Source organism: Macrobrachium rosenbergii, chromosome 21 (genome assembly GCF_040412425.1).
Source record: "Macrobrachium rosenbergii isolate ZJJX-2024 chromosome 21, ASM4041242v1, whole genome shotgun sequence".
Lineage (NCBI taxonomy): Eukaryota > Metazoa > Arthropoda > Malacostraca > Decapoda > Palaemonidae > Macrobrachium > Macrobrachium rosenbergii.
The window spans coordinates 40,195,107-40,212,092 of NC_089761.1; the positions used below are offsets into that span (position 1 = coordinate 40,195,107).

Genomic DNA, 16,986 nt, shown 5'->3' on the forward strand with positions numbered 1-16,986 from the left:
TATAATAAAAAAGAAAAATGTATTTCTATGTGTACACAATCCCACTTTACTCAGCAGTACTAGTCCCTTTTTTCCTTGTGGTCTAAGTATGAACTGTGCTTCTCAGCAAAGTTCTTTTGTTTCCCCCCCCTCTGGTTATTTTGGATGATCAGCTGTGGATGGGCACACCTGTCACTGTAATTTTGCAAAGGTATGCATCAAGGTACATTACAATCCATGTTGAGTATTTGAAAGGTACAGTATGTATACATAAAAACAGACCAGTCGGGTTACAGTAATTTGTAGCTTATTTCTCTATACCTTTGCAAGTCTACACTTCTCAAATAACCTTACAGTTGGAGGTACCTTAGCTTAACACAGTACAAAAACTGATACTGTAACATTTTGGATGTATAACTGAGTAAATTATGGATTGAAGTTCTTCAATGCCAAAATTCTGAAATAAAACCTACATTTCAGCATTTCAGCATTTTTACATCATAAAAAATTATTAACATCTATTCTTACAAGTCTTGTGAATTCAACACAATAGGTCTAGGTTAGTATATTAAACCTAATAAATAAAAAAGAAACTAAACTACAGTTGCTGCAATATTTACAAGCCTCAATTAAATTACAACCAAAAATATGAAAATTTTATATGCAAATAAGAATTTGTGTGAACATGTGTGGTACAGACAATCTTGAGCGATTTTCATGGTCAACTTATGGCATACCATGACAAGTCGTCTAGTGAACTGCAGATAATATATCTGAAAGTAACACTAAACCATTCAACAGAATTTTTGTGTACGAAAGGTAAAAGCAATTACAATATAGGCAGTTTCCAAATACAAATATTCTTAAACATTGCCAAACAACAAATACTGCACCTAATTTTAATTGCTTTCAAGAAATTATGGTCCTTGATTGTTCATGTACATAATGTAGTTGAAAAAGAAGGTAAACAGAAATAACATCACTTGTAAGTTCTCCCTGAAGAGGTTGAAATATGGAAAATTAGGAAAAAATGGTACTAATGTCATAAAAAAATCTTTAACTTTACATTATTAGTAGATTCATAGATAAAATGAAACTATATCTTGATATGGGATGTTACATTGACTCAATTCTTCTTGAGTACTGAATATTTGTGGAGTGGATTTAATTACTTAGTACATCATGGATATAATTATTTATCTTTTTTTTTTGTCAATTTGGTACTGAGTATTAAGTATTCATGGTGTAAATTCAATTATTAAGCATTTAATAGGTTTGGTTATGTATCAATTTTCCTATCAACTCGGTTCCTTTTGAGTATTAAATATTTGTGGTTCAACTTCAATATTAAACAAACCACAATTGTTGGCCTTTCCATGCTGAAAATTCGAGAAAGAATCCTCACTGAATTTGGGAATTCTGACTTCCCACAATGGCAACATCACCTACAGTGTTAGAGAGAGAGATTTCTCAGTCAAATATTTAGCATTAATGCTAAAGTTGAATAACACATTTTTAACGTACCACCAGTTTTTGATATTCATATGAGTTCAGCATATTTATGTACTCACTTGATACATAATACACTAAAAATGAAAACAGTATATCCTATGAGATGAGGCTCTACAATTTAAATAGATTCTTACATTTCTCTCTCAAAAGACAAACATTTACATAGCATCCCAAGGTTCCTGTTCATTTTAATTCCTTTTTGATGCAGAGCCATTACCCTTTAATCTTTTATTCCAAGTCTACTCTGGGTTCGTTGATCCTGAAGGTCATCTAGTAGTTGTATGGTCCATACTGAGAGCCATAGTGGTAGGGACCAGGGTAACCATAGCCATAAGATGGGTATTGCTGTTTCTGAGGGTACACTGTGAAGGAAATACAAAAATTAACACCACACAAAACATCTCCAGCTGCCAGATTCCCTACAAAAATGTATTCAACATAGGTAAAAAAAGCTATGACTGCTCTCAACAAGAACATATATCAAACTCTGAAAAGCTGTTGATTTCATGACTTAATTCAAAGATTCACCGGAACTTTATCATTAATTCAAAGATTCACCGGAACTTTATCATTCTTTCCAGTGATAATTAACATTTCCCAGTTACCACACATATCATGCAGATAACTAACATGATCAGTTAATATGTTAATTCATGCAAGTAACACATAAGGAAAATAAATTGTTAATTTGCATGAACTGATGACTGTTAATCATTGTTATTTACATCAGTAATGAATGTAATTTTCATCCATGCTACATACTGTCATAATATATGAACTCTAGAAATACAATGGAAAGTTCTTCACTAATGCAGTGACCCTCCCAAGTATAACTGTCCTTAAAAGACAAACTATTGATTTATAACCTGAAATTAGATAAATATGAATAATATGGGCATGAATAATATGATTTTCTTTTAACTACTGCCATAGAATGAGATTTTACCCAAACACTTAAAGGATCAACTGCTTCTGGTTTAAATGTATCTAGGGAGTCAACAGCTTTGACAATTGCCTCATTACCTGGTCTATCAGCATTTCTGTTTTGATAAAAATGTCTTTAAGATACTTGTCTTTGTTCTACTACCTTGCTGTACAAATGTTTTACAGACTTTATTTATTTTGTTTTTTTATGAGATTTTTTATTTTACATGGTTCACCTAGCACTTGCTGTATGTTCTTCTCTTCAAAGCATTCATAAAAAATATATACAGTAATCAGTAACTTGACAACTAGATGAAGCATGCACTGCCTTTCATGACATTTTTCACCCGAGGAATAAGCTTTCCATACAGCTTCACTTATGCACTAATCCATAAATCTTCTTTTCACTTTGCATTCTGTGATTATAAAGTAATTCAACCAGACCAATGAGTTACATTTCTGGATCCCACGGGATAGACTTGGGAAAATAATTCATGAGCTGCAGTGAAAAATTGGAAAAAGACAAAATGAAAGTTGTATAGAGAGCAATGCAGTCTTTAGTATAGTACCACCTTCCAGGCACACTTGAATAACCCTCAAAGTAATTCATTCCTAAATTATGATAATTATACTGTTACACTGTGTCAATCCAACACAGACTCGGACTGTTCTACTTACTTTCATTCATGTGGTTTTGTAAATCCACCTTACTTCATAATTATAACCTGTTTACTCTTTTACATTATCAGAAAAACATCTTTGACATAATTTGTAGATGTTTCACTTTAATTCATCTCTCTCCTTTTACAAAATAAATCCTTCAGGCCACCCCTATGAGAGCTTGGATTTTAATTCTTTGTTTGGTTAAATTATTTTTATAACTAACTAGGGAAAGAGCATTGTGAAATGTACAACTAAGTACCATTAATCATTTGGTTAACACAACTGATTAACCCTATCAAGTGAAATGAAATTTAAAATATTGCGGTTATTCATTTTACTACCGTTTCAATAAAAAGATGTTGAAATTATCTAAGGTAATAAATAAACTCTCAAGATATTAACTTCAATTAAGAGTGTTTCTGAAAGTAACTATAAAGGATCAATTCCAGATCCTAAAATCTGTTAGGAAGTTGATATAAAAGACATGCTACATCCTTTTCACACCTTGATCTAAATTTGGGGATACTGCGTTTAATTTAAATACCTAATTAAAAAATTTTTAGCATTTTGCTCCATCTATCTTCCATAATAATTTTCCTGATGTGTTTTCCCAGATTTCTATCATTCTCTGACCATTTTTCTGAGTTCCTTGTACAGCCACAACTACTACTAAGGCTCCTCTATGAATTACTGCTCAGTATGCAAACACATTATGTCTTCTTACATGATGCTACATCCCTCTTCACAAATACCAGTTTTTTATGACTCTCTTAGGAAATCAACCTAAAAATATTCTGCTCTCAAATGAAGTTGGCATTCAAAGAATTCCATGTAGTTTTGTATTACTTTACGTACCTTCCATCCTGAAAATGTTGATAGTATTACTGTAAAATAATTTTCAATATACTATTATGTGCAACTGCGTACTGTAGTTACATTATGAATTAAACTTCCAACCTGGGATGACTAAATGGGTGCAAGATCAAGGTGCCTGTTACTGATGATGATTAGATGATTAACTTGTTGCCCCAGGGGAAAGGCAATCAAAATACACTATACAATATAAATATATACAACTACTTGCTAGTCTAGGGCTATCATACAAATCAAAATGTAATTAAACCCAGGCACAGGTGCGTTATGCAGCCGTAGGCATGTGAGGCATTACCAGGCATGAGATAGGCCATGTTCTTTGCATCCTCACGTTCCCGCTCACTACGAAGGCACACAGATGCGCCAGAGAAGAGTAGGGCGGAGATGAGTGCCCAGCCGACGCCAATCCAGGCGATGAAGTAGGACCAGTCGTACACAACGGCGGTGTTCTCACGCAACAGCTGTAATACCACAACCATGAAGCATTAACTAAAAGCTTTGCCTCACTAGAGTGTCCGCCACATTTTAAGTTTTGGATTAGGGTTACAATGACCTCAAACCACATGTTAATTCGTTTTAAGGCAGAAGAGAAGCTGAAAAATTAGTTTGGTGACACAGCGAACTCTCGATAAAGAGCAGGTACCTAATGATGATAATCATCGATACAAACCAAAGTTTATGTACCTAATGATGATGATCATCGATACAAACCAAAGTTTACATATGGTGTGAGATCACATGAATTGAACCCGTAAGTACGGTTTCCTTCAACTGCTATCTGTGATTTTCCTGAACCTGAAATTAGTCTATGCTGGCAATCACTACAGCATGTGTTTCATCACAGACAGAGAACTGCCAGATTCTAGAAAATGGTAGTCAGTGTACATGGATTCTACTTGTAAGAGAAAATGGGAGTCAGTCCTTTAATCAAAATGCCAACTTCTATCTGGCTTTTAACTAGGCAATGCTAACAGCTGTAACACTGAAACATGTCCAAAGGAACAAGGACTCATTACAGTACTGTAATGTGTACAACAATTAAATTCTTGACTGTAGTGTAAACATTAACTTTTTTCTTATCAACCAGAGTTAAAATAAATACACAAAAATTAAAGAAATGCATGTTTATTAAACTGGTATTGTTGTTGACATGCATATATCAACTGGGACAATATTTTAGAAATAAATGGGAGTAAAGATAACCCAGGCAAGGTTAGTGTAAATTTTAGCAACTGATGATCAATAATTAAACCTTTAAGTTCAGTTCTTTTGAGAATTAAATAATTTCTGTTAATGAATTACAAAATCTTCATGGATTCTCAGCTGAAAGTCACGCAGAACACACATCTATGCTAATGCCAACACTATGAGCATATATTTCCTTTCACAAATGTGTGTTTTAAGCAGTACTGTATTTCCAAAGTTGGCACTTTGTAAATGGGACTGATCCTGCCTCTTAAAATTGATTCAACGGAAACCCTTGGTGGGAAGAATCCGCAAGCAATAATGCTTTTAAAAATTCATTACTCCTTCCTGAACGCCTACTAGCATTTTTAAGGAGATGCTGTATAGCAAAGAGTTGAAGTATGATATAATTATCAACAAAATTTCTTCCATCTCTGACTATCCATTATAATAAAGTTCCTCTCAGGAACACTTCTTGTCAACACTACTTGTGGATTTTTCACACTGTATCAGGCAGAAGCAATTTATGTTTCATTTACCCGTGATCCTAAATGTATTTATGCAGAATATATAAAAACCATGACTGATTACCACTTCCTTTTCTAGACTAGTGAGAGTTACCATGCACATTAACAAAAATCATGCAAGTTAGTATGGTGATGGTGGACGGACAAAATCGCTACGGAGATCAGCAGTCGATCATGTACACAGCTGGTCACAGACAAGGCTTATACCTGGCATAATGTACTGCATCTGCTTAGCCTGTTCACGTTGCTGTTCACCTTGCATACACTGTGATGCCCCAAGGAAGAGGCAGAAGGCTAATAGAGCCATGCCAGTGCCAATCCATGAAATCATGTATGACCAGTCGTATTGAATGCTGGTGGCGTCCTGTAAGATCTAAGGGCGAAGGAAGGGTGGGATAAAACAGGAGAAACCAGGAGGAAAAAAGAGATGGAAGAAAATCTAGAGACAGTGTACTATACAGAAGGTGGAGGAATATACTTACCAGCAGAGGAAATGTTAAGATCTAGGAAGGAGGTACTCAAAAGATTATTACTTAACTTCTACTCTTTAAGTTTTTGTTAGAAATAGTTATGATAAAGGAAAGTATTAGATTAAAGGAGTTAAGAGGCACTTGATTAAAGTTAAATATTTAGATTTAAGACGCTATTCAGTAACAGGGGTAAAGGAGGTACAAGAAAGTTACAATACAATACTTAGAAAAATAAGAAGGGATTAACATCTAGTATATATAAGAAATAATAACACTAAGATTCTGTTCTTACTTTATATCACTTCAAGTGAACTTCATCAGGATTAAGTAACTTTCAAAATTATAATTTATCTATGACCAATCCATTTAAAATAAATTCAAAATACTGTATATCTAGTTACCTTTCAACGAAAATATAATAATAGCATACATAATCAATCAAACAACTAATAAGAAAGTTTAGAAAAATTCAAAACTGACAATAAATCAAATAGCAAATTTTATTCCATGACGTATCAAGTTACCTGACTCCAAGAGGCCTTCCATGGTTCATTCTTCAACTTCTCGTCCTCGTAGTATTCAACTCCATGCCACAATCCCATACCACCAGCAGAGAAGAGGCCTGAAAAGTAAGGAAGGTCCTTAGGATCCTGTGATGTGTAAGTTAATTTAAAAAAAAAATCAGTCATTTTAAGAAAAGTCCACATTTGCCCCTACCCCCAAAAAATGCAATGAGTAGGAAACTTCAGTACATGTAATCACTGAATCAATCATTCTCAAGTTATCCTAGACTCTTCAGTCAATACAAATTTCCTTTCCTGTGATTCAGTTTTGTTTCCTGTTCTAAGCATAGTTCAGAAATATGTACTGAATAATCTAAAATGATTAAGGCGTTTAGGAAAGTTCTGAGTACTGATGAGAAACTACTTTCTAGGCAAAATTATGACACCAACTACACTACAGGTTATTGCCTGAATTGGTGTTAAATAAAAATGAAAACAATTGTCATTGGAATATCAATGACTTTCATCTAATACGAAATTACTATCAATTTTTATTGAGGTCTCATATACTTCCCTGACTTCCAACTGTGAAAATGATGAAACTTCCTCTGATTTTGCAATGCATGAAAGGAAAAGATGTCACAAGTGTTAAAGGCGAATTTTTCAAAATTTCTGAAAATTGATTATATCCCTAACATAAGATGTTTCTAAGAAATGAGGTACCTGGTTTTCATGACACAAGTTCTTTTAATGGAAGATTACGACATTGTCAACATCTCAAATGCCTTCCCTCAAGGAAACTGACTTTAAGTCAGACTTTTTTTTACTTTACAGTGAAGTTACTGTTGTACAAATTTTGTCCAAAAGTAAATATGCACTCCAAAGCATTTCAGTGTGGAATGGAAATGAAATAAAGCTTGATGTTGGAATTATTAGTCCCTATTTGGAGTAATGCTTCAATTAAGGTTGCTGCTTATTGGGTCTATCCTTGATGGGACTAAATTTAAGGTACTTCTGCAGATTATCTCTCTTTCTCTCTCTCTCTGCAGAAATTAGTAATTGCTGGATCACACAGTTCAATAACTGCTTCCTTTTATACTGCCAAGCTTTGGGATTCTCTTTTTGCTTACATTCTCAATGACTTATAACGTTTCTTCCTACATGGGCTGAAGTTCTATGGCGTCCTCCGTGATTAGGCCTCACTTTTCTTCCTGTTTTTCCTTTTCTCTTTAGGCCTGGGCTAGATAAGGGCATGAGGCTGCCTGTCCCAATGGCCTGTGCTCTTATTAAAAAGACATGAAGAGTATGGGGCTGCAGTCTTACAAAGGACATATGCCTAGTAAGAATAAGACTGACCCTGGTGCTAAGCTATTGTCTGATAGGCCAAGAGATCTAAGGTAAAACTTGTTGAAATTTTCTACCATAAGCCTGGATTTTATGGGAGATCCTTTTGTGTGACAGCTGATCACTTGAAAGCACACACATTATTATAACCTAAAATTTCCTTCAAGTTAGTCATAAAATTTCAAGTTAAGTTTGATTTCTGTTGCTTTATATGAATGTCTTTCACAAACTCATCAAATTCTTTTGATATTTATGACTAGTCCATTCTGATAACATCACTACTAATGCTGATTATAACAATACTCTATTAACAGTAGCATTTGCACAAACGTGCCAGGCTAACTTTAGAATGACATAAGAGAAAGCCATTTTCCATGAGGAAATGGATTTCTAATCTCATTCTAAAGAAAGCACTGTTCTTGTGTGTTGTGTAGATGCTACTGTTTAGTACTACTTGTACTGTACTATACTGTCAATCTCTACTGGACCTGAAAACCCCTACAAAATAAATGTCAATTGTAAAATTTAAAATTGCAAAATATCCAGTCACAGAGACATCATTTAAGCAAACATCACAGGTGTGGGGTTGATGTTACTATTTAGTACAACTGTACTACTGTTGATATCTGCTCTATGTTACTATTTAGTACAACTGTACTACTGTTAATATCTGCTCTATCCGAAAATCCCTGCAAAATAAAATTTGACCCCAAAATTTAAAACCACAAAACGTCCAGTCAATGAGACGACACGTGAGCCAACAAAACAGGCGATGGTACTATACAAGGCCTAGACCTTGGTACTAAACGTACATGCAAGGAGCATGAGGATGGCCGTTGAAGCGATGTTCCCAGGGGATCTTCGCCAGCACCCGGCGACTCCAGTCCAGAAGGCGACGAACACGAAGAAGAAGGAGACGATGAAGAGGGCGATCATCGAACGAGCCATATCTGTTGGGAGAGAGAAAATAAGTAATCTTTAGATATCTGTCGATTGTAGACCTTTTTTTTTTATCCAGGTTGATGATACAATGTGACTGTTACTACAAGTGGCAGAGAGAGAGAGAGAGAGAGAGAGAGAGAGAGAGAGAGAGAGAGAGAGAGAGAGAGAGAGAGAGAGAGAGAGAGAGAAATTCTCTAAAGGGCTTCAAGTAAAGCTGAGACAGGACACAAAAATTTGAGAGAGAGAGAGAGAGAGAGAGAGAGAGAGAGAGAGAGAGAGAGAGAGAGAGAGAGAGAGAAATTCTCTGAAGGGCTTCAAGTAATGCTGAGACGGGACACAAAAATTTGGGGAGAGAGAGAGAGAGAGAGAGAGAGAGAGAGAGAGAGAGAGAGAGAGAGAGAGAGAGAGAGAGAGAGAGAGAGAGAGAGAGAGCTATTAATTTGGGCCTTAAGGATTCTTACTGAAACTAACGTAACCACAGGGTAAAGGACAAAAACTAAAAAATTTTAAGAGTTACTGATAATCCTCCTGTAAAGTCTGCCCTTGTATTAAGTGGATGACTCATCTGAGTTATCGTCCAAACCGTTAACGGATAATGGAAGAACACCTGCTGCTTGGAAGCTGATACAAGTTGGGAGATAGGTCCATTTCTCCAAGTTACCTCTCCATTACCATGCTTTGAGGTTTGTTTGTTTATCATCATCATCATCATCGTCATTTTTGTTTGTTTTGTGACAACGTTCAAGGTCGACTGTAATCAGTACCGGAGAGGGGAAATTATTTATGGAAGAAACGGCTGGTTTCATCGTAAAATCCCACTTACACTGGTTATAGCACTATTTACGATCCAATTTTATAAGTTCTACGATTTTACAGCATCTGCTTCTTAACTGATATTCATTATTATACTTCAGTTTCAACACAGTTCTTGCGACTGTTGAGTTTAAGCTAGGTTACACTGTGAATTATGTTGTACAAGACTTACTGGCCGGGCGGTACCACTGACACAACAGACAATCTCTCTCTCTCTCTCCCCAAGTTTTTTGTGTCCTATCACAGCATTACTTGAAGCCCTTTACTGAATCTCTCTCTCTCTCTCTCTCTCTCTCTCTCTCTCTCTCTCTCTCTCTCAGCCTGTCTTAACTCTCGGAATGTCAATGACTTTTATTCTAGCCTTACTGAAATCATGAATAGCGGAGTATCTTTTCTTGTCTAAATGAGACATATTCACTCTACGTGCATTTTAATATTTACATAGAATTACTAAAATTATGGTTAACGACGTCCCCAAAACTTTACTATGAGTGTCAGTATAAATAGCAGTGAGAAAATTTTATTATGGCATTTTAAGTGACTTCATTAAGTCCAGACAGTAACGTGCCATCACAGGAAATTATAATCATATTCTCTCTCTCTCTCTCTCTCTCCAAGGCAATAACGCCAGTGTTCAGTACAGAATGTAAAAGGCAAACAAAATAAAATTTACTGTGTATGCATCTACATTTAAAAATTTGGATACAAAAATCATACAAATCGAAAAATAGAAACTGCAGCAGTACTTTCAGGTGGTAACACGCAAATTCATGTGTCTCACACTTCTAAAAGGCAAGTTTTCTCCCAAGCGAAGAGTTTCCAAAAAAAAAAAAAAAAAACCAGTCACAGTGAACAAAACGCAGCAAAAGATTCCGAGATCCAGATGATGCCATTTCCTACTAAGACGTGCGTGCACCCAGAACAAGACTTTCGTTTTATTTTCCCGAATACAAAAGGCGATAAAAAAAAAAAGATTCCCCTTCGTTATTTCTTTACCGCTCACCAAATAACCGACCAGGTCCACCGCAAACTTGCAAAACATAGGAGACAAATAATTCGGGATCCCTTTTTTTACAATGATTGTCCTCCCTTCAGGTAGAAGGTGACCAAGGAATGCTACGCGGACTTAAGATGCCAAGTATTATTTTTTCTCAACATTTAAATCGAAGTGATAAAAAAAAAACAATTTGACAATAGTCTGTATTTTGGTTACTAACATCAATGCCAGATGGTGTTCTTAAGCAATACAGTCTGTTTGCAATAGACTGAGGTAATATTTAAGATAAGATTATGGGGTCCATGACCCTAGGCTGAGGTGGTTGTGTTGTGGAGGCAGGATAACAATAACAACCCTTGATCCTCCGAAACCCATTTCTTTTATGGCCTGTAAGGCTCGCTACAATGTATAATTGCTAAACATCCTGTGTGTATGTATTGATATACAACCCATTAAAAGAAAACGTAAGGAAGACACATGACATACAGAAGCCGGTTCGTTTAACAGGGGTGGCTCCATAGACGAACAAGAGAACAGTCGCTACCACGTTACCCTCATCTCTGTAATCAAGGATGAACCAAACATGTGGCGAACATTTACAAATCAATTGCATCACATATCTATACAGAAGTGTCAGTATACGAAACATTACATAAGTAAACATTACGATAGGCCCAATCCAGGAAATCAGGTGAGAGAAAACATTCCCCTTCAAGTACCTGCCATAACCCGGAAAAACCAGAGAGTGTGCACATGCGCGCTTTCAGAGTTAACAAAGAGCAGCTCATTTGTCACACGAAAACTAGAATCTCAAGTACAGCTTTCTCGACAAAACCAACTTTTTTTCCTGTTCAGAAAACGTAAAATCTCGTTTTGAAGTGTATCTCTCACGTCAATTTAGTTTGGATAAAGAAAGTACAATGAAAAATATACATTGACATACTTTAAATAATAACCAGAATGAAACTGCGCTGTGTAAAAGGATCATTTACGGAAGCGTGGCACGATCAATCAGAGGCTGAATAATGACTAAGTAAAAAAAAAAACAGAGAAAACGCTCAGAACTTTCGTGTGTGATGATGGTAATGATAAAGTAGCAAATGAGAGAAATCGCTCACAAATCTCCGGTGCAAGATAACAACGACACAAAACGAGAGAAATCGTTCAGAGCCGTCGCCATGTGTATCGGACCGAGAACCATTACACATCCCTGTTTGATTTTCTCGGGGTGCTGGCTCAACCCGAGATGGAAAAAGATGACACCTCGAGTCAAGGCCAAGCGATGGGAAACGGACAATTAGGACGCCTCTTCTGATTGTCGACGGTACAAAGGGAAGAAGGATTGTCACTTTTGTCCTCTCCCAGGCTAGGGGTCGTGGAGTGGTTGGGAGGATGGGCGGAGGGAAGAGAATGATAACAAGAGGATGAGAGGGAAGGGAAGAGAAGGATGAGTGGTTCTCTTCGGAGGGAACTGTTGCTGGTGACGGACTTTTCAGGGTCAATCTAATCTTTCCTTCCCCCCTCCGACCACTTCCACATAGACTTATGCGAACCTCCACGTTGCTTAGCTTAACTTATGTTTTCCCAGTGTACCAAAAGGAAATGAGATTTGTAGTTTCGCTGTTCAACGCTTGGCCTCTGTAATGAAGTTACAGACAATGGGACCCAAAAATGGGCTTGTAATCCTGTCTCAATAATCTGCGAGTCTGAATAATCCGAGAGAACGAAGAAATATATATAAAAAAATTGAACTTTAACCTATAAATCATTTGAGTGATATTAATGTACTAATGGGTGTAGTTATGTAAACACGGAAAATACACACACACGTACACACATGTATGTGCGTGTGTTCCACTCCCAAAAATACCAACGCCACTAGGCATTCTTTTCATCCCAAAGTATGCAAAGCGCGTAAATGAGCCTTCCGGGAGAAACGAATCATCAGCCTAATGACGGAAGCAACAGCATTTGCAACGCATCGCTGCCTTTAATGGGGCCCCTTCGATGTTACCAGATGGGAGGGAGGGGGGTGGGTGGGTCACGGAATGCCATACCTTACGAAGGACCCGTCAGAGGATTTATTGACCTCAAGCCACCGGCTCGTGATGACCGTTTCGGGATGCCATAAACATCACCCTCATGATTTATACTTGGAAATAAAGATGGACGGATTATTCTAGTATAAAGTGAAATATATACAACGAATATATTGCCATTTAAAGTTGTATATTCATTATGTAGTTAAATAGTTTTTACATCATTGCGTATGCTGCGTCCTGATTGCGATAAACATAAGCAACGAGGAACCTTCGGTAACCACCCAGAAAACAGCGGGCCAAGAACCACTGGGCGAATCAATTGATAATTAATCTGACTTAAATCTTGCCATTTTCGTTTACAAATAATTCTTATAGGAAAACATATCCTCAGTTCTTCTGTTTAGGAACTTTGCTTGACATTCTACACCGCGGAATACTGTTGGCAAGTCAATGGCTTAGGCCTATTCCACACGAAGGTTAGTTAAAAATCATAAAAATGTCGATCTCATAAACACTGTTGGTATCTTGAGTCCTTCATGGACCACTACTGTCCACATCACAACCCTAAGATGTGTTGTTGCCCACATCACAACCCTAAGGCTTGTTGCAGGTTGCAATAAAGCTCCTGTCTTCATGATACAAAGCCACAATACATAGAGCTAAGACAAACCTCAAAGCTGCTGGCGGTTTAGAGGAAAACCCAACAAGGACTGGGATGGTTTTATGATGGTGTAAAGAAGCCTTTTTGACAAGAAATGAGTTTACCTTCAGTTCTTGGCATCGCTGATTATAGATCACCATTCTAAATAAAAAAAAATCAAAATACTCACTAAAGAGTAAAACATTCAACACGTGTGCTTTAATAGTGGAAGACATTCCAAATACCAATACTTAATGATACCTGCTGTAATAGCTTGTATCTAAGGGTACGTCAGCACAATAATATAGACTCATCAGTATCTTATTGCAAACACATCACGAACAGGTCGAAAACAAGTCAGCAACTTACTGGTAGTCCTAACCAGTGCTTTATACGATTATCCAGCATTTGCCAAAGATTTGTTTTCCACTTACGGTCGCCGACGCTTTTTCAACCTGTTTGCGATATGTATGCGGTAAGTCGCCGGCATGCGCTTAGGCATGTTTTATTGTAGCGTGGACTCGCCTTCACAATACGAAATGGGACAAAATAGTGTTTAAAGATGAAGAGTAATGCATGAATACAAGTAGACTCGCCATGCCATTAAGATGCATGTTTACAATATAAACTGAGGCGGGAGACTGGAAAAACAAACAAAATATATTAAAATTAAAAACAATCTCTGAAAACACACAACGGACTCATGCTCATCATGAAATAAGAAAGGGTTCATGAGAGCAAACACCGCCGCCATGGGAAACAAAACCGGATCCGCATTGGGGTTCGGATTCATCTCAAAATCTAACCGATTTTTTCAACACCCATCGTCTACTCCATGGTTCTTGGACCATGGTCTACACCTCCAAAAAATTTCTTCGGAATCACAAGATTTTCCTAGAAATTCTGTGGACGGTCAGACAGATAAGCGTAAATACGTAAAACTTCGTCCAGCGCCGTCAGAGGTGGTAATAATTTACATCCTTGCACCGAACGTGGGAACTGAGAGAAGTTCTCCCCACTCTCCCACGAATGTGTCGGAGTGTGACGCCTAAGACCACATCAAAACGCTTTCCCATTGGTCTAAACCAGCAGATTATGCGATGACTGACGCCCTGTCCATGATTGGCCTCCGACGTGAATGTTATTCCTGAGAGGATACCACAAACACCAAGACAGGAGCATTTTCCTGGGGTTTAGTTTTTTAGGAAATATTCACCCTGTTGTTGGGATCCTTTGTATTCGACCACAACAACATGATCTTAATACCTCCTGTCTACTCATGTCTTAATAGACACACGTAGTCTATGGCTAAATTATTCTTACTTGAACAAGTCTTCAATTTAAAAATACTCGTAGTGGCATGAGTTTTAAAAGGAGAAAACAAATCCACAGTTATGTATGGGTGCATATTTTTCAAAATAAATCTCTACAGAGAGAGAGAGAGAGAGAGAGAGAGAGAGAGAGAGAGAGAGAGAGAGAGAGAGAGAGAGAGAGAGAGGGGGTAATCGAACAGTTTCCCGAAAGCTCTCTGTAGAGATTTATTTTTAAATACATGTACCCATACATAACTGTGGATTTGTTTTCTCCAAGTCGTCAACTGATACGACGACTTGGGACTTGTTTTCACTTCTAGTTATTGGTCTACACAAAAATGACTGATAATTCTTCTGCTAGTGAACCTATGAATACTTGTTTTGACTTCCAGGGAAAACAACAATGTTTCTTTGTTACCGGAAACGTATCTTAAAAGTTAATTAAGTGACTGCACTTACTTACAGTTTTATTCACATCCACTTGTATTTCTGCTACAATAGGAAACGTATATAGTTATACATGAGCAAATCAGCAAGGCGGCTGTGTGAATAAGCCCTGTAATAGGCGTTATAGGGGATGCGTTTCCGTCTCCCTCTTTGAAAAGGTCAATACCCTTTTCTAATCTGTGTCCCCACAAAAATTCCAGGCACTGTGGTCATACATACATGGCTCACTGTAATTTATTCAGTTTCACCCCTCAAGTCAAATGGAAAATGTAAAAGTGTATAATCCTGCCTTCTATTATTGTCACTAATGTAACTTGAATGTACCTAACCTAAAAGAAAAAAAAATTCAGTATCTCCCTAAGAACGATAAACCTAATAAAACTAATTAAGAAACGGATTAAAAACACAACGATGTCCGCATGACTTCAAAACGACATGGGACGTAGAAACCAGATTCTCCTCAAAGGAACAACGCCTTCGGAAGCGATCCGTGATTTCCAATACGCCCAGGCTTCGCAAAGAACGCACTGGACATGAATTATATAAGTTTGGCCGTCCTTGGACGCAGGAAATGGGCGGCCATATTAATCACGGACGCAGAAATGTTAGCATGACGCGGTGAGTTCGTCTTTTGCATCTTCTTTGGAAAGGCCCACGCATATTGACATTCCTTTAGAATGTAGAGCATCCTGGCGTTGTTTGCCAAGACCTTGTTGTGTAGAAATGTATACAGAGAATATATGCAGGATTATTATCATTATTATTATTATTATTATTATTATTATTATACTGCCAGGTATGTTATAGAGAATATAATCCTTCCTAATGATAAGGGACATAGCATAAACATATAAAAGTATACATTAACAAACATTATATATATATATATATATATATATATATATATATATATATATATATATATATATATATATATATATATATATATATATATATATATATATATATGTCTATATATATATAAATATATATAAACACATAAGCAAACATTATTTAAACCCTGTGACTCAAATTATAAATGCGTTTAACTCAGTTTGCATCACCAGCAAAGAAACTATCAGCACTGCTGCTGCTTGTGCTACAAATGCAAAATACTAAAAATATGACACCAATATAACAATGTTGCTCCCCAATGACGAACTAGGTTTGACCGGTTGGTTTGTTGTACGGCTCGGCCTCAGCCAATACAAAGTCAATTCAAGTACCGATATCCGACGTTCTTGATGCGGCATTACCCGTCATCAAGCTATGCTTCCTAAATTTGCTGAGAATTCCATGACAGTTTCAGCTTCCGTCTAAAACTGACAGCAATTCCAGTATGGAAACATAATGTTAAATTCCAGAGTATGTGAGGAAATGTTTTTTTTTCTTAGTTTTATATATTTTTTTTAAGAATGAGGTTTCAGCTTCCAACTAAAACAGGAGGCAATTCCAGTAAAAAAAACATGATGTCAAATTCTATCCTATTGGAGAAAAATTTACAGACATTTATAGTTTTGTATTTTTTAATAAAATTCTATAGTATGAGAGAAAGTTACACATTTTTTTATTTAGTTTTATAGATTTTCTTTTAGTAGAATGATGTTTCATCTTCCAACTAAAACTGGAGACAATTCCAATACAAAAATATGATGTCAATATGAGAAAAACTTACAGATATTTATAGTTTTATAGATTTTTAAAAATTAAATTCCACAGTAGGAGAGAAAAAGTTATACTTTTTTTATAGCTTCATAGATTTTTTCTAGTAGAGTGACTATTTTTTTCCGGAATAATACACAGCTCAGCCAC

The 16,986-nt window shown here is 36.5% G+C and overlaps 1 protein-coding gene across 2 annotated transcripts in view; it reads right to left on the bottom strand.

The window, feature by feature from the left end:
* Positions 1-5: 5 nt before the first annotated feature.
* Positions 6-16,986, bottom strand: part of LOC136849994 (transmembrane protein 114) — a 151,694-nt gene continuing 134,713 nt past the window's right edge. The window contains exons 4-7 of one of the 2 annotated variants that reach the window (XM_067123545.1): positions 8,793-8,930; positions 6,658-6,755; positions 4,247-4,412; positions 6-1,853 (exon numbers count right to left, since the gene is read on the bottom strand). In XM_067123545.1, coding sequence (XP_066979646.1) covers positions 1,762-1,853; positions 4,247-4,412; positions 6,658-6,755; positions 8,793-8,930 — 494 coding nt within the window. In that variant the 3' untranslated portion in view covers positions 6-1,761. Of the gene's footprint in view, positions 1,854-4,246; positions 4,413-5,870; positions 6,037-6,657; positions 6,756-8,792; positions 8,931-16,986 lie in introns of both variants that reach the window. The other variant, XM_067123546.1, reaches the window with a different exon arrangement.